This window comes from Podarcis liolepis (genome assembly GCF_965112155.1).
Source record: "Podarcis liolepis genome assembly, chromosome: 4".
In the NCBI taxonomy this organism is placed as follows: domain Eukaryota; kingdom Metazoa; phylum Chordata; class Lepidosauria; order Squamata; family Lacertidae; genus Podarcis; species Podarcis liolepis.
In genome coordinates this window covers 68886099-68913996 of record NC_139558.1, presented here as the reverse complement: position 1 = coordinate 68913996, position 27898 = coordinate 68886099, and the positions used below count along the sequence as shown (strand labels likewise).

At 41.0% G+C, this 27898-nt stretch overlaps 1 protein-coding gene across 1 annotated transcript; it reads left to right on the top strand.

Moving 5' to 3' along the window:
- Nucleotides 1-723: 723 nt before the first annotated feature.
- Nucleotides 724-27649, top strand: LOC310704725 (suppressor of tumorigenicity 14 protein homolog). Its single transcript, XM_083498621.1, has 18 exons — nt 724-927; nt 1065-1233; nt 1972-2096; nt 3147-3214; nt 4266-4462; nt 4552-4590; nt 6960-7176; nt 8609-8751; nt 9663-9760; nt 13590-13702; nt 14894-15027; nt 16462-16566; nt 17161-17274; nt 19371-19490; nt 21275-21458; nt 22533-22807; nt 23304-23440; nt 24369-27649. The coding sequence occupies exons 1-18, from the start codon at nt 847-849 to the stop codon at nt 24525-24527; spliced, it is 2478 nt and encodes an 825-aa protein (XP_083354747.1). The 5' UTR covers nt 724-846; the 3' UTR covers nt 24528-27649.
- Nucleotides 27650-27898: the final 249 nt, after the last annotated feature.

Genomic DNA, 27898 nt, shown 5'->3' with positions numbered 1-27898 from the left:
CTCCGGAATGAATTAAGTACTTAACCCAAGGTACCACTGTATGTTCATAATAGGCTTTTAATTTAACTAAATTGTTGATAGATTTTCTTTTGGGGGTGGGGCGAGCGTAAGAAAAACATCATTCCAGAAGCAGATTTTTTTTAAAAAAAAAACACAAACCCTATATCATTTAAACACCCCTCCCCCCAGTGCCATGTCCTGTAAACAAAGAAGCCAAGAAGTTCTACTCAAAAGGGTAAAGTGTGTGCAAGGTTTTCAGACTTTTAAATACGTCCCTCAACCGTAACCATGCTGTAACAAAATCCCTCTGTGTTCTTAATTACTGTTCTTGGTTCACTTGGTTTTGTTGCAAGGATGTAAGCATTTTAAAAGGGTCAGTAAGTTCCTTTGATTTCACTCAGGCTATTTCAGTCATTGTCCGAGTTGCTCATTACAGCCGATATTCTTTCCCCTCCCTTTGTTTTAAGAAATGCTGGTGCATATGCTGTAAAGCGCTGCTATCAAAAACTGAGTTTTTGCACGAATAGCATTGGGGTTTGTCTCATTTGTCCATTTTCAAAGGAGATGCTATCTTAACCGAGAGTCCTTTTGTGTAAACCTGATCCCATCTGCCTGGTTTGGAAAAGAAAGAGTTACAGCCAGGATGGCTTATTTTCCTTCCCACCTACTACCTGAACCACAGGTGCTCAGCCGGGAGGCTGTTTAGTCATATAGCAAAGGAGAACCAAGGACAGCAATAAGAGGGAAAGGCATTGTTGTCCCCTGAGGTTCCAAATACAAAAGCCCTAGTTGCTTCTAGGATTTTGATATGTAGAAGGCAGAACAAACCAGGGAAGCATCATCATCATGAGGTCTTTCCCATCCAGGCGCCTCTCTGTTATATACAGCATACCTACTCCTTGCGACTCACACTTTCTCTCTGGACTGGTAAGAAATTGCAATTCGGTTTCCTAACACGCTTGTAAATTGCTCATGAATAATACAACGATTAATTCGCTTGTCAGCTGAGCAAAGGCAGAATCATTTTCCTCGATTTGCTTGCTGATTCCTTCCTTCTTGAACAGGGTCTGCCTTTTCACCACAGCCAGGCTTCACAAGAAGATATTGCAAGTCGAAAGCATTCTTTTGGCCAAAAAGTGCCTTTTCATTTCTGGAAAAGATGTCTTTTACAAATATTACCTGTGATTTCCTTGACTATCACTGTGATTCTGCTGGTGCTGTACTATACATTATGTAAGTGTCACTACTTCAAGATTTTAATTTCTATAAACATGTAAAAGTTGCCTTCATTGCTTTTCAAGCAGGTTAATGTTAAAACTATTTTTAATGGGTTTTTATTTAGTTCCAGGATGCCAATGATGTATCGTGTTTATGACAAATATTCATAACCAACTAGTTTTGGCACACTATGAGAATCTTGTGTTTTTGGTGTTTTTGTCCACTAATGCAGAAAGTTGTTGCATTGGGGGGACACACTGTACTCAAGATCTATGGTTTGCAAATAATGCTAATCCTACACTATCTGCAAAGCCAAATCATTTAAAAGTGTTGCCCCTTGGGTATGAATTTAGCTTTAACCTTTTTTTAAAAAAGGTTAGAAAACATACAGATAAAAATCAATAACATTTCAAAGTTAAACATTTGCATAGTGTGTGTAAGAAAGTCCTACATACACCTTCTTGATCACTTGAGAATATTATGAGCAGGCACTGACAAAAGTCAGATTCATCCGATAGTTGTGTCTTCATTTGAATCCAGTGAAAGTAGATTTCCATTTGAATACTGAAGATCATCTGATGATATTTTTTGAATAAAATCTTGTAGTGGACTTTGATTTGATGTTATGTATTAAAAGGGAGTGTCTTCCTGTTAACACAGAAATTAGTCTGATGCCTTTTAAAGCAACCTTTCCCCCCCAGCACGAATTAACCTGTTTTTGTTTTGCTAATATTTCCCCTCCCTTCCTTCCAGCTCCTGCATTCTCTTTCATCTACATTGGTGGAAGTCTAGAAATTCCTAACCTGACCTACACAAGTGACCTAATGCACCCCAAATCACATACATTTATATTGCAAGCTGAAGCTGTCCAGAATTGTGTGAGTTTGCCTATGGAAAATATAAGGGACTACATTTTGGTTCAAATTTCATTTGATAGGTTTTGTACTTGGGATATGCTGCTGATGAAACTAGACCTGCTGAGGTCTAAAAAAGATAGACATGCGCCTATCTTTTTTGAGTTGCCTTAAAGGGAGGGTTGTGGTGGCTTGATCAAAATTGAAGACCATTACCAATGTTAGTCTTACCACTAAGCATGCCGAGACAACCTGGTATGGGCAGCACTTTTCACACCCACCCAGAAAGTGGTCAGTTCGTATTTTTGCTGTTGCACGTGGGTGCCACTTTGACGTTATGCTTCAGGAACTGAAATATCTTAAGCCTTCTAGAATTAGAAAAAACAGTCTCTGGTTCCATTTCCTGTAAGCAGAGTTGTGTCTTCTTCTGCTTTACACAGTAGATATTTCATATATATTCTCTGCCTACTCAGAAATAGGCCCCACTGAGTTCAATATAACTTAGCCCCTAGTAAGTTTGTATACGATTGCCGCCTTAGTGCATTTCTTTGTGGAGATTTTTGGACAATTAGTTTATATTTGAAGCAAACCCCTTTTCAAATTTCCTCTTCCAGCTCAACAATACTTGCTTTCTTGCACTTCTCTCCCAAGTTTACTCTATTTGCGAGATCAAAACACTTTTCTAGCTCCTTGCTAACAGAAGGCTTGAAAATACAAAGCATCTCTCTGTTAGCTTGCATTTCCCAACTGAATTCACCGGGTACCTCAAAGCTGCTTTGTGCATGGGTTGCATGAGTGGCCCATGGCCTGATTAGAAGCCAGAAATGACAGAGATCTTAAATAGTCTAAATCAATACTGATTTTTATCATTGAATAACTACTATTTCATGAGGAATCAGTATCATGCTACCTTGTAAAAATGAATCGACCAGCGCTAGCTACCTACTTATTTGTGCTAGACATAAAACAATGGCAAGAAAATGTTTTTGTTACTTGGAACTCTTTAAAAAACTATATCTTTTACAGACTTTTTCTTGTTCTTTATATTTAGTTTTCTAATTGTTTAACTCTCAGTTTCCAGAATTGTATGGATCTTCTGCCTTAGGGAATTATTACTTGACATCTGTTATTACTGCTTTTAGGTAAGTACCAGAATTTCAAAAACCCTTTTTCTGACTGTAGGCATTTGTTTTGTCTTCTCTATTCATGTTTTCAAGAATCAGAAGATAATAAAGTTAAGTAGAGGATCTCATTAGTAATTTAGTCTTATTCCAGTTCAGATTAGACTTTGGCTAGAATGCTAAATAAACTTCCCATTCCATCTCAGATAGCCTTTTTGAAATAGTCTAAGCAGGGGAAGTGAATGTGAAAGTCAGTGGATGGTTAGCACTGGTCTAAGGCTATTTACTGCCTGAGTCAAAGAACATATACAAAAGCAATGGAACTTAATTCATTGCAGCTCATTTCTGCCATTGGCTGCATACACAATATACCTTTTAAACACATTCAAAAGACATTTCCCACCTCAATATGAGCATTATGCCTCATGAGATGAATGAGGCTGAGAGACGGTGACTTGGGCTGGGTACATATTACCAGCTTAAGTAAAGCTAGGTTGCTCTTTTTCTCTGTTTGGATCAGAGCTGTTTTTGTTTTTTATTTGTTTGAGGGGGAAGATGGATATCAGAGCATAGTATTTCATAAGAAATGGCAGGATACCTAAGGATTGTGGCTAAAATGGTGTTTATACCGCTTCCCAAACCAATGGTGGGAGCACGCTAGATGCAGAATAGACAGGAACAGGTCTACAGTCATGTATAATGCCACATAAATATTGTGCATCTGAGGTGAAATGTGAACCAAGGACTTCCCAGTTCACCAGCTCTTTGCAGATGTACATAGCCACATTGTTAGTGGTTGCATTTCACCCTTAGTTTATAGTGAAGTGCAGGATCTGAATGTTAAACAACCATCTTCACGTGAGCAGGAATCTCCCTAAGGGGGGGAAGAGGTCTCTGTAAGCACTGATTGATTGGTGCTTGTAGTTTGAATGTGTGACCCCATTTAACTCACAAACTTCTCCCTATGTGCTGGAAATCTGCCTTGATACCCTTGTGCACAGGCAGCGAGCAACAAGACATCCCTCTCCAAGCCGATGCTCTTCTTCAGTCTTATTTTGTCATCTTCCTCCAGTGAAGGAAAGAATGGCCTTCGAGCTTATTACTGGAGTACATTTTGGGCCCCACAAGATATGGTTCTTTCTATTCAAAATCTGTCTTCGACGAAGCAAAAGCAAATACTCAGTAAACGGGCACCTGCAACTGAAAACAGCACGGCTGAAGTATATTCTTTGGAGGAGGATTTTGATGTTATTACCATGGAGCTCTTTGGTAACATTATTTTTTATTTTCTTTAGAAGTTCCAATAATTCATAGGAATGCATATGCCACTAATTTTGAGGATTCTTCATGATTTTTAGTTTCAGATTCTATGGACTATGATGTGACATGGAAAGCAGGTAAGAGCTATGTTCGTCCCCATTGTCCAATGGCACACCATTTCAAATGTTGCTTTAGCACAACTTTCTTTTGTTTCATCAGTGCTTGCTCTTAAGTTGAACCTAAAGGATTCAGTGAGTAAGAGGAACATCTCCAGCTCAAGAGTCATGGAAATGAGCAGGGTTGCTCAAGACCACCTTTGCACCCCTATGCAACTCATTTTCATTCCAAGGCTACTTCTGCAGAAAAAAAATGTATTGCACTCTGAGTCAATTGCAACCATTGTCTGCAAAGATGGATGGACCTATTCGTTTCAGCTCTCCACATTTCTGCAGCAATCTGCCACTTTAAAAAAATCTTAATGAAATCTTCATGAAAATTCACCAGCCCTTTAGCATGACATGAATTTATCCTAATAAACACATTTTTGCATACAGTGTTGACAGATATACATATTTATGCAAGCAATTTCCCCAGACAAAATCCTTTTTTGCATGTTATGTTCACTAATAAAGATATTTTGCACAGATGCTCCCCTAACAGATTCCAGAGAGAGAGAGAGTTCAGATAGAGAACTGGATTGCAAAATTTTGAAAAGTGAGAATGTTGAAGGATAGTTGTGTTTTGGTTCACCCTGCGGTTTGAGAAATGCAAATTATGTAGTTCCTTGTTAAAATGCAAACAATATCAAATTTCTTCTGCATCCCTATTTTCAGCTTATAAATACGAATCCAGACTATTTAAGTATTTCCAAAGGGCCTTCTCCTAATCTTCTAAATCTGGGACTATAATCCATTCAAGGTTTCTCAGTAGATGGTGTTATAGCACTGGCAAACTGAAGTCTGTGTATGGATCCCTATGTTGCCAAAATAGCACCATCCATGCATAAGAGGGAGGGATAATAATAATAAAACAGGCGGAGGAAGGACATAAGGAGAAGAAAACCCCAAAGAGCCCGATGGGTACTGAGCTGATTGACAGTTATGTGTACTTGTGACTGAAAACTGAGGAGAGGGGGAGTGGAATGGATTATCTTAGAAGAGGACATGGCTGGCTGGAGAGCTCCACACTGCAGCATTTTTCTTACAGGCCCCACTTGTCAGTTGCATAATTGGCCAATTTAAATCAATGGTGCACTCTTAAAATGTGAGGTATGTCGAGTTATTTGCTTATTTTATAAAGGCTGTACAAGAACTTGCTAGAGCACTCAGCATGTGGAAGTCAGTGGTGGCGGTGGCAGCAGTAGATTATCAGGAGTGCACCTGCTGGCCAGCTCCTGTATCTTGCAGTAGTAAACAGAGCACACATAGGCTTTGTTCACAGCTTTAGGTGAACAAGCAGATGGGGAGAATGAGGGCAGCAAGACCAGTACTGTTCCCTCCATCCATGTATTGCTACCCCCACAGATGTCATCTGAGTAGGAGCTCTGGAAGGGGCCAGAACCCTTGATCTCTGCTCCAGCCCTTCACCAAAGATAAGAACAAAAATCTCCCTCTCTTTTGGGAATTGCTGCTGTGCCTTGAAGCATGCTGCTCAAAGATTATGGCATGATAACAGCAGATCAGTTCTGAGCTGTTTTGTCCCTGCAATATGACTGTAATTAATGGGATGATATGTGAGAAGAACCGTAATTGTTTAGTCCTGCTGGCTGGGCCACAATATGGTCTTAACCTCTGGATAAAGTAAAAAGAAGACCAATATGCTGACATGGTTTATGGATCTGAGAAATTTTGAGCTGGCTTGGCTTAGTGGACTAACAATTACACTGTTCGCCTCAACAGCTGTGGACAAGTCAGTCATGATTCCTCATCCACACAATGATGATGGTGAAGCTCGTAATGATCTTTTTAATGCTGGAAGAGTTAGATATTATACAAATGATGTTTGCTGTATTTACCTTAAGGATACAGCTGTAGTCGAGAGTAAGCCCCATAGACCTCAGTAAGATTTCTGAACAATTGTGCTTAAGATAGTGCTGTAAGAAAGAGGAATTGTCTTCTACTGTGTGCTCTACTTAAGCTGATCTGTTTCACCTGTTTTTTCCATTAGTTGATGCACTTAGAGCTGCTTTGCATTCAGTTATCTGGTGAAAGGTGCTGGCTTGGTACAGAGAAATTCAAGTCTTCTAGCCACTAATCAGGTGCCCAGTGTAGATCCTTTTTCATCTCCTTTGTGCCTCCGCCTTGTCCCAAAGGAGGACAACTTCATCGGGTGAGAGCATAGCACAGAGCTGTCTCATAATATATTCAGTCCTTGTCTGATGTGATGGACAAGCCTGTCTTTTGTGGCGTAGACAACTGGTTCCTGGGATCCGGGCCGACAGGGTCTGGATTCATTTCTCTGCTTTTCTGCTTTTCAGCCACTGATCTATTTTGGTTTTGTCTACCAGTGGCCTTTGACCTCTATGCAAAGCCTGGTAATAATAGGACCTTAACACTGATGAATCCTAAGAGATCTTTTTATCAGTGGAGGCTGCGAGTTCCATCGGACCACGTTGTGAGACTAGTGGTTGTTCCCTTGCATAGCGTGACTCCTGGGAGCTGTGCATCTCACAGGCTATCCGCATATGACTTCCTTCTCCCTCTGCAAAATAAGATCATTACAAGGTAAGAGCATTTACAAAGTTTGCTCCATGCTGGAGATCTAATGAGGTTGAGGGTACATTTTATCATATGTGGTGGACTTGTAAAAGAGTATTGGGAAATGATATACAGTGGTACCTCGGGTTAAGTACTTAAATCATTTCCGGAGGCCTGTTCTTAACCTAAAACTGCTCTTAACCTGAAGCACCACTTTAGCTAATGGGGCTTCCTGCTGCTGCCGCGGCGCCGGAGCCCGATTTCTGTTCTTATCCTGAAGCAAAGTTCTTAACCTGAAGCACTATTTCTGGGTTAGCGGAGTGTGTAACCTGAAGCGTATGTAACCTGAAGTGTATGTAACCCAAGGTACCACTGTATAATGAACTGGGGGGAAATGTTTAAAAGTACCTTTCAAAAAACAAAAACAAAACAGGGTCCTTTTTGTTGGGGATAAATTCCCAGGTGTCAAAAAAGACTATTTATGAATGCTACTACTGCGGCCCATGTTTTCCTAGCCTCAAAATGGAAAATGAGTGAGGTCCCAACCAAAGAAGAATGCCAATTTAAACTGATGGAATACGTACAGCTTGCAGTTTTATCATTTAGAATAAGAGAACAAGAAGAATGCATGTTTAAAGAAGACTGGAAAATGTTTACGGTATACATGGGTGAAAACTGTGTTCATTTTAAAATGCTGGTGGCATTAAGATAAATCCACCAGTGTAAATAAGTTTTGATGGATGTAGCTATGGATTATGGAATGGTTTAGTTTATGTAAACTATGCAGGGATGTAAGGCATGCGAAGGGATGTGGGTGACACTGTGGGTTAAACCACAGAGCCTAGGAGTGGCTGATCAGAAGGTCACAGTTCGAATCCCCGCGATGGGGTGAGGTCCTGTTGCTCAGTCACTGCTCCTGCCAACCTAGTAGTTCGAAAGCACGTCAAAGTGCAAGTAGATAAATAGGTACTGCTCTGGCAGGAAGGTAAACTGAGTTTCTGTGCACTGCTCTGGTTCACCAGAAGCGGCTTAGTCATGCTGGCCACATGACACAGAAGCTGTACGCCGGCTCACTCGGCCAATAAAGCGAGATGAGCGCAGCAACCCCAGAGTTGGCCACGAGTGGACCTAATGGTCAGGGGTCCCTTTACCTTTAAGGTATGCGAAATGAACCATGGAAAGAGAAGAAGGGAAGTCATTGGTTTAAGGTTGTTTAAATGAATATTTTGAAATGTAAATTAGAAAATGTAATGAAAATTATATATATATATAAATAAAAATAAAAAGTTTGCCCCGTAGACACAAAGCAGTGCTCTCTCTCTCTCTCTCTCTCTCTCTCTCTCTCATTACATGGGATAGAGCACCTTGTGTCCCAAGGCCCCTTAGGTGGTACGTATAGTAGTGGAAGAGACTTTCTGCTCTCCAAATCAGCTTTGTAATCTGCCTGGATGTATTTCAGATGGTGTGGGTCGTCCGGGGCCTGGACGTCCCCAGTTATACGTTTAACTTCATCGAGTAATGTCATGTTGGTCACATTCTCATTGGACCGAAGAAAAGAGAGCAATATATTGAATGCATATTTTCAAGCAGTTCCTAAAATTGGTATGTAGTTGCCAGATGCCAAGCATTGTTTGTGAACAACTTTTGATGGGTCACATGCAGTTGTGTTATATTTGAAATATTTATGTGGATTTAAAAATGGGGAATAAGACACGGATTCAAGGATTGTTTTGACCCAAGTCTATAATAATATTAGGGTTTTCTAAGACTGACATGGGGTGCACAAGTGCTGGAGTGAAACAATCCGCTTTTTGGCTGTATTGAATGACTCGTGATTCAAGTGACTTGGGACAGTAGCTCTCTCAAGTTCACAATGGCATTGAGAAGAGTGAGCCAAGTGATGAAAGATGCTTTGGGGGGAATACTAATTCTGTCACCCTTCTTATTACAAAGGTATACAAATCTGTTGCAAATTTTTCTCAAAGCGGATGGTGGCAAACTGAGCTGCCTCCGCATATCATCACTGTGAAAGCATATTCTCTGATCAGCAAAACAACCAGCTTCTGAAAGTCAGTGAAGGGGGTTCCAAATGTCATTTGTTGTATGATGCATAGGGGGAAATAAGTGAATCATCGTACTTTGTATGTGTTTGCCCTTGCACAATGAGAAAGGAAGAACCCCTTTGGCCTAGCAGAGTAGAGAGAGTTATTTCTATGCCATTCTTTCTTTCCTGAGGGAAAAGCCAGATGATCTATTAGCTCCACAACTGTGCACTTAGATGCAGGTTTTTAAAATCAGGTTGCCCACGCAGAACACCTGATCTATATTTGGTGGTGGTGAATTTAATACTACCCACCTATAGTGATTCTTTTTTGCTCCACCACCTCGTACCAGCTACTTGCATATGAAAAAAAACCTCCCATTCACTTCAAGAAGAGCTTTTCCCATGCTTTCCATAACAAGAGATGAGCAGTTATTCAGAATAATAATGTTTTGTTTTATTTTCTCCTTAGTATGTGGCGGTCGATACATCTCTTGGAATGGGACTGTAATTTCTCCATACTACCCAAGTTACTATCCACCGAATATTGACTGCCACTGGATTATTAGAGTATGTACTCTTAGAAGTAACAGGGAACTTTTTAATGAAAATCTTTTAAAAACATGATTCCCCTTAAAAAAAAGAAATAAGCTCTTCTAAAACAAGGAGACCAGAAAAACAGAAGGAAATAATTTTAAATGAAATGACAGATCTTACATACATGTGATTATCATTTGTGTGGTGCGGAGAAATAGGCATTATATCAGCCTAATATGGATTTTGGATTGTTATAACATTGTGTCCTAATCTTCCTCGAAGAGACTAGGGTAGCATTCATGATCCTACTGCACTCTCTATTGCAGTCAACTCACATCTTGCACACATGTAACGTGTGCGATCACAGCTTTACGCTCTTGGCAGCTGGCCAGCTGCAACTGGACAAATGAAACACACACAAGGTGAAGAGCTTAAAAGCTCTCAGATTTTCTTACCAGGCTCAGGGAAGATCTCACACAGGCTCAGGAGGCCCTTATGGGATCTCTCTGGGCCATCTGAGATATCACTACATTTTGCGAGCCCACATAAGATATTCCCAGAGCCTGGTAAGCAAGGCAGAAAGCTTAAAAGTACCATATTGGCCTGAATATAAGCCTCACTTTTCCCTTCCCCCAAATCCCGACCATGAAAAGTTAAAGTGTGGCTTATATTCGTGATCTTACAGTATGCAGCCAGGAGCGCGGCAAAGCGGCACTCACCCCTCATGTAGTCCCCCGTCCTCTCCCCCAAGGCCGGGAAGGGAGAGAACGAGGGAGGGGAAAGGCCGCCAGCAACACAGTGCAGTTCCCACCTCCCTGCCCAGTATGCAGCCAGGAGCAGCGAGGAATGGAGCAGCTTATATTTGGGTATTTTTTCTTTTCCCCCTCCAATTTTAAAGGTGTGGCTTATATTTGGGTTCGGCTTATATTCAGGCCAATATGGTACTTTTTGCAGTGGGAAACCCGGGGCACATAAACACCTTGCAATCTCTTTTTTTAAAAAAATAATATTTATTACATTTAAACCTTACAAAAAGGAAAGAAGGGAAAAAAAGAAGAAAAAACATACAGTACAATATATAAACAATACACAACACAACATTAACACATTAAACAAAACAAAAGCAAAAACAGTTCAAAAAACACACATCATACCATCTCAATGTCCTCTCTTTCATTCCCTTGTTTCATCAACCTCCTCTCACCTCCCTTTTTGTATTCCATTTCTATTAATTGTTTCAGCAAATCCTTTCCATCTTTCTCTATTTTCTGTCATATAATTATCTTAACATATTTTAACCTTATTTTCCATTCAAACTATAATACTTATTTATGCTTAATTCCTTAAAACATTTCTACTAAAGCCATATAATTTCCTTCCAACATTTTTCTAACATTCATTAATTTTACATTATTTCCATATATAGATTTTAAACTTTTTCCAATAATCTTCCACCGTCTCTTCTCCCTGGTCTCGGATTCTGTCAGTCCTTTCTATCAATTCCATATGGTCCATCAGCCTGGTGATCTTCTGTCCGAGGCTCTTAACTCTTTTCCAAGTCCCTTCTGCGAGTCTTCTTCATGTTTATACATGCACTTTACTTTGTCTTCTCCTGATCTTGTTCTTATTTTCCTTCCTTTGATGCTGAAAAGTAAATCTCGAGGAAATTCCCACCTAGTAATGTTTTTATTCCTTCTCGACAAATCAGCCAAATCTCCATAGTTAAAACTAAAATTCACAAGATATTTTCAGTCGTATTTCAAAGTTCCTCCAAGTCTGGCAGTCCCCACAACTCCAGTCTCCTCCTGACCCAAGTCCAAGTCCCAAAAGTCAATAAATCCCTGCATGAAGGGATCTATCCAACTTTCCTTCTCCAGTCCAAGCGGGGCTCCAATCCTCAAAGTCTGGCTTTCTCTAGATTCAGTCATAAAAGGCATCCACTTATAGTCATCAAATTGCATCTGTGAGGCTGGGGCTCTAACAACTTTCTCCCCCACCTTCTCCTCAATTTGCCATGTCAAGGTAGATCCCTGCATCGATTCCTGAATAGTTTCTGTATTAATATTCACTTTTTGTCCCAAGTTAGTCACTTTTTGTTCCAAGTTATCAATTTTTATAATCATCACATCCGTCTTCCTATGGAGCTGTTCCAATGAGTCATTAATCTTACATAATGCAACCACTAAGGCTTCTTCTGTCAACATTCTTAACAGTCCAAGGTCAATCCCAGATTCTCACGGTCTTGTCTTACAGCTGGAAATTCCCCGCTCAGCTCATGTAACAATTTCAAAGGCTTCCTCTAGGGGGAAACAATTTCTATTTGTATCAGTCATTTTAAGCACAATTCAAACAATAAAGTTAGTTTCAATTTTCAATTACATTTACTCCTTTTTAAACGCAGAAGGAGACAATGGAAACAATGTATTTCTCTTCTTTAACTTACTGTCAACAAACGATCTATTCACAGTCAATGAACATATCCAAAACTTCAGTCCTACTAACAGCCTGTTTCCAGGTTCAGAGCGGTGGTAATTTGACTTTCTTCACTCTCTCCTGCAGGATTACACAGTCTAAAAATTCCCCCCTCTCCTCCTGCTTCCAAGGGAGGTTTGATGATTTTAGCCGATGGAAGTTTAATCCTTTATGAAAAGCTTTCCAAGACATTAGCTTGCAGCCTTTTTGCTCCAGTCTATTTACAAAAGGGGAAGGCGGACTTCCTGTTTGAAACCTCCCTGTTTCGGTACCAAATTAAGACGTTTAAAAATCCAATTTTCCGTTCTACTCACGGGTAGTTGTTTTAAAATCGAATTGTCCACAGGAAAAAGTCAGCGCTCTCCGGCAACAGCAATGCGGCTTCACTCCGTGAAAGAAGCAGTCAATTCGAAGCACCGCACCACTCACCCCACGTCGCTCCGGATCCCCGAAACCGGGTTTCCCCGCGAGTAGGGGAGGCGCAAAAGGTGCCAGCCGAATCCCACATTCACAGGCTTCTCCCGCCTGTGATTTTTTGTGGGTCCCCGCCTTCGCCGTGGCGGTCAGACCCTAATTTCCACGAAGCGAATTCCTCCCGGTCAGAGGAATTCAGCCATTACCGGAGGCGCTAACCCGGAAGTTCATAAACACCTTGCAATCTCATGCTCATTGAAAGAAGGGGGTTTGTTTCCCTTATCATCCAGCCTATGTTCAGTTGGGGGGAGATGTCGGAATCTCCGCTACGACCGAGCTACTCCTCTGGTCGAGCCCTCCAGAATCTCCTCCGATGATGATTAATGACCTGAGTCTTTGATAAGGCTCCAGGCACGTTCCCCATTCACCAGAGTATCCAAAACAGCAGAAGGGATGAGAAATATGAGCTACATTGCTAGGCTTTATTTCTCACTACGCAGACAGAAAAGAAATATACATGCTCTCTCTGTGAAAGCAGAGAGCAACTGAAGAACAAAAGAACAAGAAACCAGTAACATCACATCCGTCTCCCAACAGAAACCAACAGGGGAGAGGGTATGTTCCAGGTATGTGTGTAATGGATCCCATTCTATAATCTACGGTAGAGAACCTGTGGTCCCCTGGATGTTGGTAGACTTCAATTTCCATCAGTCCCAGCCAACTTGAGCAGTGCTTAGGAATTATGGGAACTGTAGTCCAACAATATCTGGATGGCCGCACAAGTTTCCCATACCTTCTATGCCCACTTCCCTGGGTGTACCACTGAACTTGGTAGGACTTACATCTCAGTAGACCAGACAGGATCGCACTGTTCATGTGTTTAGGACCAAGAGGCAGGTTGTTTTTAAGTATTAAAAGTACAATAAATGTTCTTCCCCATGCTTTTTATTTTTTTAAATGCTTTTTTATGTCTTAGGCACCACTGCCTGGCTATAGATTGCTGCTAAAAATTCTTGTAATACAAGTTCAGGAACCATCCCTTGGATCCAATAGATGTGATAAAGATTGGTTGGAAATTGATGGAATTAGGTGAGCTACAACCTTTTCTGCTACTTTTCTTGAAACAGCTTTGTTGACATCCATAGGTGAAGAGTCATTTATGGTTATAGATAATTAAAAAAGGAAAGGGTTGTAAGTAAAATTAAAATAATAAAATTTGAAAAACTGACCACATTTTGCCACAATGTAGGGTTGCCATATTTTTAAGAGCAAAAAAGAGGACGCTATGATGACTAAATACCCCTACTATATGTAGGCTATAGAAGCTGTGATATATTGCTGAGGGGGGCAGGAGAAGAGAAGACCATTCATTATGTCTATGTCACATCCAGCAAGTATAGCCGGAGACATTTTGGCAAATTAAAAAAATCTACCCAGACAGAAATTATGCCCCTGAAAAAGAGGATGTGTATTGGAAAATGAGGACACATGGCAACCCTACCACAATAGGACCAAATTGCAACTGACTCTGAGTGGTTTAACAGACACACCCTCTTACTTCTGAAAAATGGAGCTCTGTGAGGAGAACAGGGGTCCCCTAACAACTCTCAGCACCCTTAACAAAGTACAGTTCCTAAAATACTTTGGGGGAAGCCATGAATGATAAAAGTGGCATGATACTGCTTTAAATGTATAGCACAGATGAGTCCTTAATCTGGACTGGAATTCTGAAAATGACAACTGTAACACGATCTTGAGTCATGAGAAGTTGTCAAAACGACAAGTTATGATGAATGCAATTAAAGAGGAGCAGTCCTGTGCTGCCTGTGATGGAGGCTGAGAGACCATAGGATGCTATGGACATCCCTTTCCACAGAAAGCTCCACTGCTATTACTCTTCCACTGTCAGTGAGCTGAAGGCAGGAGGAAGAAAAAGGGACGCCTTGGGTCCAAAGACCTCCTGGTTTCTCCATCACCTTCTCACTGCCTCGCCAAACCAAGGAAAGAACTGTGCCAGCCTTGGAGATGGGGTACTTCTTTCCCCTTTCATTGACCCTACTTCTACACCGTCCACTATAGAATCTCTCCACCACCATCTTATGGTTGCTCCGCTTGGTTGCAATCCTATACTTACTGACCTGGGAGTCCCATCGAATTCCATGAGGCTTACATCTGAGTAAGCATGCACTGTAGAATCACACTGTAAATACACTCTTTGATTAGTTCTATTATAGTGATGTATTATATATCTGTAATTTTGTTGTGTTTTATTCATATCAGATATTGTAAACCTATTGGGGAAGGCAGCAGGGTCAAGGAATATGGCTATTCAGTGGCCATCCATTTCCATTCAGATGAACTGGTCACACACAGGGGTTTTTATATTGAATTCAGAGCTTTCAGCCACACAGACCGTAAGTGGACACAGATGTACGAAGTATTAATAGCATTATCATGGTCATTTACTGATTGAGTATGAACACATTTCTTCTAGCTTGTCCCAAATGTGCCTCCTTCACACCTATGTCTATCCCTATTATGAAGCAGGACGAGTCAGCAGATCTGAGGCTACAATTGAAAGTTCAACAAATGTTAGATTTTTTTGGTTTGCTAGAAAAATGCTTACCCCTAATGATTGGTATACATGTGGGTTGAGGGCTTGTGAATAAACAAATAGTCAAGGTCATCCAAGGTCATCCAATGAGCTTCATGGCTGCATGAGGATTTGAACTCTGGTCGCCCAGGTCCTACAGGTCCAACACCCTAACCACTATGCCACACTGGATCTCAATGGGTTGGTATCTCTGTGGGTGATGGAGGACTGTTTGGTTGCCTGTAGAAAGACATGGGCAGTGTGATGAATGACTTAAAAAGGGCTGTTATCAACAAGATACTATTCCATTCCCAACCAAGTTCCCTCTCTCCTAGTGGCAAACCGAAAGTCTGTATTGGGTTACTAACCTGTTTGAAAATATAGTGTAGTCATTAGTCATCCATCCCATATAAGAAATTGCACTGAAACTCTATCTCCAATGACTGTTATGTTCCTTGTGCTGACTCATACCCTTCAGGGAAGGATAAATAATAAATGCTTGGCCAGCCATACCAATAAGTTCAGTGGAGTGCTCTGCATTCACCAACAAAGGTGTCTGAACTAGGGACCTCACCAGCATTCATAACCTTTCTGTGACTCCATGTCAGTGGTCATGCCACCAAACATTGTCTAGCTGGTACATATTTTAGGTGCAGAGACAAAGGTGGGACACTCTGTAGCTAAAATCCTTGCTGTCTTCTGCTTGGGTTAAGAGATGGATGGTGTCAGAGTAGTCTCACTTGGAGATATGGGATTCCTACCTGGATCTATCAATGTGTATGCCCTGTATCTAGTTGCAGCAGTGGAAATGGGATTCATGAAATCTGTCACCCTCCCTGACCATTGGTGATGTTAGCTGGGCTTATGGGAATTGTAGTCCAACAACAGGCACCACACGATCCCTTACCTCAGATTCTGAGATACTGTAAGATCGCAGTTACCTTGTTAGTGCTTATATGCTTCTGGTAGAGTGCTGCTATTGGCTGCAAAATTAGCCAGAACTTCTAGCCTCTGCTGAGTCTATAGGAGCATGCTGGGAAGAGATGGGGAAAGTCTAAGGGGTATGTCCATTGCCATTTGACTTTGGTCCTCTGGTACAAGGTTATAGCTATTCTAATATGTTTTCCCCTGTCACCAAAGCGGGTTTGGGACAAATCTTATCCTACTCAGCTGTCATAACAGTACAGAATTTTACTCTGTGACTCAGTGTCATCATGATTATCTATGGTAGTCTGATATTTTTCAATTCTTTCAGCTTGTCCTAGGCAATTTAAATGTTCCGACAAAACATGTGTCTCTTTAAACAGTAGGTGTGATGGGTGGAAAGACTGCGCCGATGGAAGTGATGAGGTAAACTGTGGTGAGTTCATCGTGAGCTAATTAGAATATTGTAAATATAGCTTGGTAAGGTATTGGCTGGAAAGAAAACAGCTTGCAGGGTTGATTGGTTGGTTGGTTTTAAACAATCAAACAGTTTATAAATTTTATGACATAAATAATAAAATCAGAGCCATTAAGCATATAGAGCTTGAATATCAGTACAGGTCATCAGACCCTTCCCTAACCCATTCGTTTATTAAAAATACCTTTCATTTTGTGAAGTGTTTTAACAGCTCAGTCAAGAATTGAGATTCATTTCATATAAAGAACTTTGAATAGCAAACTAAGCAGTGGTGATGCTAAAGAAAGTAAATTTTCCTGGTCTACTGCATGAGAAGACCATGTTTTATTGGGACATATTCTCATTTCATATTGGTTTAACAGTACTTCCTAGTTTTCAGTACAGGATTTGGACTTGTTTCAGGTGGGACTAGGTCTCTCTAACTGAATTCTAAGGTTGTCAACAATTCCCGGGGTTCATTTTAAAGGAAGCAACGGCAGTGGATATGTGCTCTCTGGGGACATCTGCTGTTGAATGAAACACCACAGTCTTGATGATAAAATTCTTCCCTAGGTTGCAATCCCGTTAAGTCTAATTGTGGTAATGGGAAGTGTAAACACCATTCCAGGCCTTGTAAAGGAGATGGCAGCTGTGAAAGTGAGAGTGATGAGGAGGAAGACAATTGCGGTAAGAACAACATAAACAAATTTTAGACTGGGAATTACGAAAATGCCAGCAACGTAGGGCGTTCTTGCATCATTTTCTCATGGGCTATGTTGATATGCACCATGCTCTTATTTATTGCAGGAACAGTTGGCAGGGAGGGATGCTGCCACCCATCTGGTCTACCATCGGTGGTCTCACTAGTGTTTATGGGAGAAAGAGGGGGAGGAGCAAGGCAGCGGTGAGGTTGGTAGCTCAGGCACACTAGAAGAGCTAATCCAGTGCTCTCACTGGTGCATCTGCGCAATGTTGACCTCTCTGCTGCTGCATCCCTCCCTCTCTCAGTAAGCACTAAGAATGCCACTGATGGGGTGCCAGGTGCAGTGCACTGCCCCTTCCTGACAGCTCTTTCTGATTTATCTTATGCTTGCTTAATGCAATATGTCTAAAACATACATTATATTTGTTCCCACCACACAGGAAAAAAACCCATTTAGAATCATAGAATCATAGAGTTGGAATAGACCACAAGGGCCATCGAGTCCAACCCCCTGCCAAGCAGGAAACACCATCAGAGCACTCCTGACATATGGTTGTCAAGCCTCTGCTTAAAGACCTCCAAAGAAGGAGACTCCACCACACTCCTTGGCAGCAAATTCCACTGTCAAACAGCTCTTACTTTCAGGAAGTTCTTCCTAATGTTTAGGTGGAATCTTCTTTATTGTAGTTTGGATCCATTGCTCCGTGTCCGCTTCTCTGGAGCAGCAGAAAACAACCTTTCTCCCTCCTCTATATGGCATCCTTTTATATATTTGAACATGGCTATCATATCACCCCTTAACCTCCTCTTCTCCAGGCTAAACATGCCCAGCTCCCTTAGCCGTTCCTCATAAGGCATCGTTTCCAGGCCTTTGACCATTTTGGTTGCCCTCCTCTGGACACGTTCCAGTTTGTCAGTGTCCTTCTTGAACTGTGGTGCCCAGAACTGGACACAGTACTCCAGGTGAGGTCTGACCAGAGCAGAATACAGTGGCACTATTACTTCCCTTGATCTAGATGCTATACTCCTATTGATGCAGCCCAGAATTGCATTGGCTTTTTTAGCTGCCGCGTCACACTGTTGGCTCATGTCAAGTTTGTGGTCAACCAAGACTCCTAGATCCTTTTCACATGTACTGCTCTCAAGCCAGGTGTTTGTGTGCTTTTTCTGAAGACTAATATTCATACTTTTAAAATTATTAAATGCATGAGTACCCAAAGATGTTGCAAGGATGTTTTTTAACAGTCTGTTTTTTTAAATCTCCACAATAAGACATTTTGTCCAGGATAAGCACAAAACATCTTTTAGACATGGCAGTGAAAGCAATGAAATAGTGACTGCCTGAGAGTAGTATCTCAAGAATACCGAAGAACGTGTTCTGCAAATGGGGAAAAGTTTAAACATTGTGAACTGTTGTTTTACTTAATCAAAAAGTTTACGTAAGGGCAAACAATTGCCAAGCAGAAAATTCTTGCCGAAACCTTTTTTAAAAGAAGACTAGCTCCCCTGTGCACTTTAGCCACACAACAGACTGTGCGCACACAGAAGAAGTGTGCGTTGTTTACTGGGCACAAGGTTTCAGAATCAGATCTGAATATCTTTACATTAAACAGCTTTTCCAGTGGCAAAATGGAACTTTTGGCATGTGGAAGTCAAGGATAGAAAACAGATGTTCTTAGAGTGCAACTTCAGACAACCTCAGACAGCATGGCCAATGCTAATAGATAATGGAAGTTGAAGTTTCAACAACATCTGGAGAGCAGCATGTGGGATAGCCCTGGTCTAGGTTATCAAACATATTGCCAAGACACCTATGAAATTATACATTTAGCTCAGTCAGTAGAGCCTGAGACTCTTAATCTCAGGAATGTGCGTTTCAGTTCCACGTTGGGCAAAAGATTCCAGCATTGCAGGGAGTTGGACTAGATGACTGTCATTGTCCCTTCCAACTCTACAGCTTTGTGATTCTATGTATTTTTAGAAAATGCATTGCTTTAATTATGCTGCATGACCTATGAAGCAGCACCATGAAATGGAAACATCATTGCTATGTTTCTCATCTGTCACTCTATTCTTTCAGCCTATAGAAGCTGCTCACAGCATGCATATAAATGTCTAAATGGAAAGTGTCCAATAAAGCAAAACCCAGAGTGTGATGGAATAAGAGACTGTGCAGATGGCTCTGATGAAATGAACTGTGGTAAGTTAATAATGAGTGAACAACGAAGTGAGCTGAAATGTGTCTGTGTATTTCAGATCAGGACTATGTACACACTAATGTGCACATGGAGCTCCTAGGTACCCATTATCTAGGTATCTATGGTACTTTTTCATCAGTGACATAGCTGCTATATTATCTCTTTGCTCTATGCTCTGTCCTGATGGCCCAGGCCTACATTGGAGCTCAAAATCTGTCCAGTACAGTAAGGAGAAGAGGTTCTTATATAGTAATTCCTAAGGGTTGTAGTTTAGGGAGATTGAGAAGAAGAAAGGGTGCCATTACCATGTCTCACTCCAGTTGCTATCAATCTCTTCTACAGGCCACAAGCTCTACCACAACGTGTGTACTTCCCTACATCCCTGACCATTATACTGAGGTTCTCATCATTCACAGAGGCCTTACATCAGAGATAGCCAACGTAGTGCCTTTGAAATGTTCTTGGACTACATTTCCCATCAGCCCCAGCTACCATGACCAAATAACCTTATTTCAAATCAATTGAACAGGAAAACTTTATCTGAAATAAAAAAACCAGTGCCTTGCTCCAATGATACATTGAAGGCACAGGAGAAATCCCCTGCATTGATGGGGGAAAGGAGCTCTAGGAGTTGTCATAACATTTCTCATCATTTAATTGGAAGGAGTAGCTCTATGTGTTCAAAGGGATATGTTGACATGTGTGATTTCTCTGCTGAAGTAAGAATCGGCAAAGTGTGAGAACATTGCATCCACTGCAAGTCGCACATGGCTCTGAAGTAGGGTTTATCCTTAAAGACCTACATTGGCCACCAGTATGTTTCCGAGCACAATTCAAAGTGTTGGTGCTGATCATTAAAGCCCTAAACGGCCTTGGCCCAGTATACCTGAAGGAGCATCTCCGCCCCCTGCGTTCAGCCCAGACACTGAGGTCCAGTGCCGAGGGCCTTCTGGTGGTTCCCTCGCTGCGAGAAGTAAGGTTACAGGGAACCAGGCACAGGGCCTTTTCAGTAGTGGCGCCCACCCTGCAGAACACCCTCCCATCAGATGTCAAGGAAATAAACAACTATCAGACTTTTCGAAGACATCTGAAGGCAGCCCTGTTTATGGAAGTTTTTAATGTCTGAAGTTTTATTCTGTTTTTAGTCCTCTGTTGGGAACCACCCAGGATGGCTGGGGAGACCCAGCCAGATGGGCAGGGTATAAATAAAAAATAAAAAATTATAAAGCTAGTTCCTCAATAAGGAGTGGATAACTTCTGGGTTTCCAGATGTTGCTGAACAACCACTCCCATTACAGGGGCAGACTTCAAACGGTGCCAGGTGTGCGGTGAATATTTAGTTCTCCCTGCCTCTCATCTTCCATTCTGCTCAATTCACTACATCCTACTTGTGCTGCCCTGTGACACCCCCTAGGCTCTGGGCGTAGTGTGTCAAAATCAGTCATGCTGCCCTCAATGCCCTCTGCCCATCATCCTTGACCATTGACCATGCTGGCTGGAAGTGACAGGAGTAAGAAGTCAACATCTGGAAGGCTTCAGGAACCTAACCCTGTCACAAACCCTTTACATGAAAGATAGATGTCCCAATATATTTAGTAGGTCTTTTGTCCATGTATGTGCAATTGCACTTCTACAGTGCAAATCTAAGCAGATTTACCAAAGAAAATCTAGTTAAACTAAATGGGACTTGTGCCCTAGAAAGTCTGTTCAGGATTGCAGTGCATGACTGGTAAAGTATTTTGTTTTTACATACATAACCTCCATATGTATTTCATTTTTTTATTAGCATGTGGGAGGAGTCAGGTAAAAAGACCCAGAATTGTTGGTGGTGAAGATGCAAAGTATGGGAAGTGGCCTTGGCAAGCCAGCTTGCAGCTAAAAACATATGGCCATATATGTGGTGCATCTATTATTTCAAATAGTTGGCTGGTGTCTGCTGCCCATTGCTTTCAGGACTCCGATTCGATAAGGTACGCATTATATAATGTGAAGCATTCATTACTGATAAATAATCACTAGGGGCGTACAGTAACCACAAGATTTGCCTTCTATGTCTGTAGCACTTGGAGGCAGCCCAGTCTGTTTTAGATCCTCTCTGTGTTGTTCTGATTAGAATCTTTATTTCCAGATTTAATTTTTGCAGTGTGCTCTAAGTGGGGCTACCCTTGAAGAGGGTTTGAAAACTGTGACCTGGTCCAGAATGCAGCAGAGCACAGTTGCTGGTGGTTGTTCATGGCTCGACACCATACAACTTAACCATCCTGATTTAAGGAGGAATTGCAGAAATCACAGAATCCAGCTTCTTATTGGATCCTGGAATGTCCCCTTTTTTGGTCCGGTGCTCTGGCACTTGTCAGCTGACTCTTGCAAGAGCTCGGGACCAAAACTCCCCCAAGCATTACAATTTGGATCACCTGGATGTTGGAGGCTATGCAAAACCCATTTCATCAGTCTTGAAAGTGGCAATGCAGTATGGAGCCTAATTAAAGGTGGTAACACCGACATATACACAACTTGGGTCCCAAATATTTGAATGAGTGCCTTTTCTTGCATCAAGCTGCCTGGGTGTTAAAATCAACAGGAGAGGCCATGTTGACAGTATCGCTGCCTTCCCTGGACCGAGAAATGAAGATACAGAAGAGGGCCTTCTCTGTGGTGACCTAGGTTGTGGAATGACTCCTCCCCAAAAGTGTATTTTGTGATAGCTTGAGGGTTGTTTTTTTAAAATGATTGCTCAAGATCTAGGCCTTGGGCTGAATGGAGTCTTCCTTCCTGCTGGATTGGTGAACTGTGCTGTTTGGTTATTTTCTTAGTTTTGTTGTTTTATTTTATGATTTTATTAGAACTTGTATGTGTTTTATGTGGAGTTTTTTTGGGGGGGTGTTTTGTTTTGTTTTTTTAGTAACCTGCCTTTTGAGCAATTTGGTGAAGGCTGAGCTATAAATACAAATAATAAAATGAATAAATTATGCAATTCCCATTCAAATGAATGAGACCCATATAAGAAGAGCACATGGAAAACTGCACGTTTTGTTGTTTTTCAGATACTCTATAGCATCTGGCTGGACAGCATATATGGGTATAAAGGTCATTAACAGAAATAATGATAATCACGTAGCGATGAGATCGATCAAAAGGATCATTGTTCACCCACATTATGACCAATATATCTCAGACTATGACATTGCCCTGTTGGAAATGGAGTCACCAGTATTCTTCAATGAGCTGGTACAGCCCATATGTTTACCAAGCAGTCGTAGACTATTAATTTATGGAACTGTCTGCTATGTAACTGGCTGGGGAGCCGTAAAAGAAAATAGTATGTTCATTTCTGGATATGTTTATTGCAAATGCCAAGCATCCTAATATATTGTACCTTTTTGTGGATTGTAAATGTGAGCCACTTTGGGATCCATCCTTGGCTAAAAAGTGGAGTATAATGAATGTAATAAATAAATAACATTAATAGAACTTAAGGTATATGGCTTAGCTCAATTGGATATCACTTGTGGCAATTCTAAATACATATCCTCAGTGACAAATGATGGAACTCTTTAATTTTAGTTTATTCTTAGAGGATAGTAAACTTAAGAAGCCACTAGGAAGGTAATATGCTTAGATTTGGAAATGTTCAATTAGATTAACCTTTATTCAGTTTAATTCACCATGTGCTGTGCCAATCGTTTTTTATTCTGGGAACTTATAGGCAAGGAAAAGTTAAAAGATCTAAAGCAGATCTTGATTATTTTTTTTCACCTCTCACTTTGCAATCAGAACCATCATACTCAACCCATGCAATGTTTCTGTTGTTGTAGGTGAACTTGCAAAAACACTGCAAGAAGCGAAGGTGAAAATAATTGATCAGAGTGTTTGCAACAAGCTTTATGACGATCTGATTACTTCTCGGATGCTGTGTGCTGGGAACCTTAATGGTGGTATTGACGCATGTCAGGTAAAGTGGAAAATGATTGTGAAAAGTGACACTGATTTGTACATCAGTCCTTTCAAAATTATTTTTTCCAGGAATGTTTTCTTATTCCCATAGAAAAAAAGACATTAGACATCTCTGGGTTGGATCCAGACTTAGTCAGAGTAGACCCACTGAGTTTATTTTGAAAATTAGGTAGGATAGAAGTTCTTTAAATAAACGTAACCACAATGATATCAATGGGAGTAAGTTAGTAGCAACTAACTTAAGTCCCATTGATTTCAATGGGCCTACTCCAAGCATGACTAGAAAATTATCTGAGGTGTCCATTAAAGATTCTTTAAATATGATGTTCTTAACTTTTAATTTCAAGAATACTTGCATTTGAATCCTAAATGAGTACCAATTTGTACTGACATATGCCTTCTTGAGCCATATCAACCTCAACCTCATTCCTTTCTGCCTTTGATGTTGGAGTAAAATAAAATAATATCTGAAGCACATGCAACATACACCTACATATTAACCTAATCTCCCGGATCTCTGAGGCTATGTTGAAGCAGGCTTCCTCATGGTGACTCTCTTCCCAATCCTGGCTCAAGTCGTGTACCTGTAAAAGCATATTGTCTAGACTGCAGTAGTATGTTAGTTGGGAATCAGACACATTGTGCCAAACAGTGTTAACAACAACACTAATCACAGGAGTTCAAGCATTCATTTAACCAGTAACACCCACCAGGGAACAAGTATCATCTAACACCATGTGAACCTGATAGACAATATATCGTCAGACCACAATTACACATGGTGACTTACGGGTTTTGGGAACGACTGTATAAGAATTGATAAAACAGCACAAATGTGAAAGTGTGTATCATATCACAATCCTAACTGCAAATATGCATTAGTTATGCAATGAAGCAAAAAGTGATGCTTCTGTCCTTCCTTTTAGGGTGACTCTGGGGGTCCGTTAGCCTGTTTAGGAAGAGGGAACAGATGGTACCTTACAGGCATTGTCAGCTGGGGTGAAGGATGTGCTCGACGGAATCGCCCTGGCGTTTACACCAAGATCACAACACTTTATGACTGGATTCGTCAATACACAAAATGACAGATGAGTTCTGGAGAAAGCCAAAAGTATGCGCACATTCTTATTGATGAACCAAACAGAATGTATACTATGATAAAGGAGAGACATTACAGATATATTTTGTATGGGCATATGGAATGTATATAAAATTTTAGCAGGCAAAAATCAGTGAATGTTTCCCACTGCAAAGGGCAATATGAACACAACCACAAGGTTTATTTCACTGTCTTTGTTGATTTTCTCGGTGTTCCATCAACAGGGATGGGTAAATGGAGTAGCACATTTGATCAGTATCTGCCTGCAAGTATTTTGATGCAGCTTCTGCTTTGCATTAGCTTTGATCTTGCTTTTGATGATTTGCTGTTAATAGGCATGCAGGCTTTCTTCTTCCCTGACAACAAAAATTGTCCATTTCTGAGATGTATGAAGACCTTTGGAAGATACAAAATATGCTGAAAATAAAGGATGCTTTAATTTTTGGGATGGGAGTTAGAGACTGATGAAGCTTCAATTTCCCTTCTCTGTCAGTTTCCAGAAGGTGGTTGTGTTGGTTGGCTGCAGCAAAAACATCAAAAACTCTTGCAGCATTATAAAGGCTAACAAGTATAAAGTTTCACAGACAATATCCCACTTCATCAGATATATGAAGTGTTATCCTGAGTTACAAGTCTATAGATACTAATTGTTAGAAGAAGAAGGAGATTATAAACAGGGAGGCCAAAGGTAAATGAAATGCAGAAATGCAGTGATGAGTTATTTTAATAAGTTACCACTGTCTGTTCTTCCTACGTTTCATTTTCTTCTGAAGCCACAGTGGATTTACACCTGTTACCTAGGCTAACATTTTGATACAGTGAAGAAGTGGGCTGTTAGCCTACAAACGCTTATGCCATAGTAAAATGGTTGGTCTTCAAGGTGCCAACAAGATTCTTCATTCTTTCAGAATTCCTGGTTTTATTTTGCTCTTCTCAGTGGACTTTTTAACCATCTATTCACCCACCCATCATCACCTCCTGGTAATATGAGTGTTAGGTTAGATAATGAATTGTATAGGACCTTTAGCTAACTCTGTAACAAGCTAAGCCAAAGAGATTGTTCCATCAGTTTGAGTGAAAAGTCTGTTCAGCATCCTTGTTTTGTCAAGTTCCTTATGTACAATGAAACTATGTCCTTCCTGCTAGCATTTAGAATCACTTTCATTTCACTGAGACTATTCATATGACACCTTGTATTTAAGTTCCCTCTTTTTAATTTTGTTTGTGAAGCACAGCTTCTGGCCTGGCAAATGTAATCTAAATCACCAGTAGCTCTTAGAATGCCAGTGATATGTTTCATGATTTGAAGGTATAGGAGGCAGCAAGCTTGTTGAGGATAAGTAGGTCTGAATGTGGTCAGTTCCTGGAGAGGAAACGACCTGGGAGCCTTATACACAAAAGCAAGGGAGGTTGAGAAGCAAAGCAAGAGAAAATAAAAGCAAAAGGACTTCACCAGAGGACTGTGGCTGTAAATGTTTATTTATAACCTGCCTTTCTTTCGCCACAGAATGCAAAGCAATGTACACACACTTCAGAACATAAGAGCCTTGCTGGAGCGGGACAAAGGCCCATCTCGTTCAGCATATGGTTCTCACAGTGACCAACTGAAGGACTGCGGGAAACCTTGAAGCGGGATCTGAGTACAAGAGCACTCTCCTGCCTGGTGGTTTCCAGCAACTTATATTTAGAAGTATACTGTCTCTGATGGTGGAGGCAGAGAATAGCCATCATGTCTAGTAGTCCTGTCCTTTCCTTTAAGGGTGGGTAGCTCTTCAGGTTGTGTGTGCTTTGAATGATACTGAATATGCCAAGAGGCAACTGCCCCCTCCTACACCTCAGTAACTTTGCAAGCAGAGGTGGATTTAAGACATGGAGCCTAGGGGGCACCGTAAGTATGTTGGAGAGTGGAAGGTGAGAGGTGGGGCGGGGTGAATTTTGGCATTGCACAGGGAGCTGCTGAAATTTGAGACCCCCAAGGTCTGCCACTGCTGGAAGACTACAGAAAGAGAAAAGTGCCTCTTCTTTTGGATTTCAGATATAGAGGGATGTTGACATGGGCAGACATTCCTTAAACAAAAAGGGAGCATATTGGTGTGAAGGGAATAGTGAAAGAAGAATATCAGATCAGTGACAAAACATATCTAAGATTATGACTAAGATTATGGTATCCTCCCAAATAAACATAAAGGATACCATGGACAAATTTGCATTGAGAGAAACTAAGATGTAATGTTCAGTTGATAGTGATGATTCAGAAGAAATTATATGCCACCTTTCATTTCAAGAAGATTCCCATTGCGTTTACAAACAAATAAAAGCCAGCAGCAAAATAAGAGTATAAATACAGCTAGTTAAGATTAAAATACACAATAAAACAGCTTCATCTAAACATGAAAACATCCATTAATTAAAATGTGCAGGAAACAAGCCCATTAAAACAGTGTAACAGTTACACTAGTTAAAAGAACTATCAAAAGAAGAGGTTCTATTTAGGAGATCAGGAGAATATTTGCTTAAGCAGGTGTGACTTTGAGAGACAGGGGAATGGTAATATTTCAGCAGGAAGAGAAATTCACAACACTGGTGTCACCAGTGAAAAAGCCCACTACCATGTTACCATAAGCCAAATATCATTAGGTCATGGCAAATATAATCAGGTTTCATTTGTTGATCTAAACGTCTTAGCTGGTCTTTCGGGTAACCCTGTTGCAAAGTTGCTTTAAATGCAAGTAACAGGATTTTTAAAGTGGTTTGGTTTTAATAGGTAGGCAGTGGAGATCCTTCAGCAATGGTGTGTGACGTGCACCACCTGGGCTGCATTATTCTGCACCAGCCACAGTCTGCCCCAGGCAAAAGCGAAGCCCCACATAGAACACATTGGAAAAGACTAAACAGAAGGACACCAACACGTGTGCCACAGTGACTACGTTATTCCTGACTGGAAAATGACACAGTTGACACACCAGCCGAAGCTGGGGGTAGGTGCTCTTCACCATGGAGGCCACCGGGAACCCCCATAGACAGCGGTGATTTCAAAAGCACCTCTAAACAGTTGAACAGTCAATGTTTCCAAATGAATGCATGCCCTACCTACCGTATTTTTCGCTCTATAAAACGCGCCCGACCATAAGATGCACCTAGTTTTTAGATGAGGAAAACAAGAAAAAAAATATTCTGAATCAACTGTTGTTGAAGAGGCTTTGCGCAGCTATCCCTGAAGCCAGAACAGCAAGAAGGATAGCTGCACGAAGCCTCTTCAGCACAGCCAGCCCTCTTGCTGTTCTGGCTTCAGCGAAAGCAACGCAAAGCCTCTTCAGCGCAGCAGGAGCAACGCTGTGCAGGAAAGCTGTGCAGCCT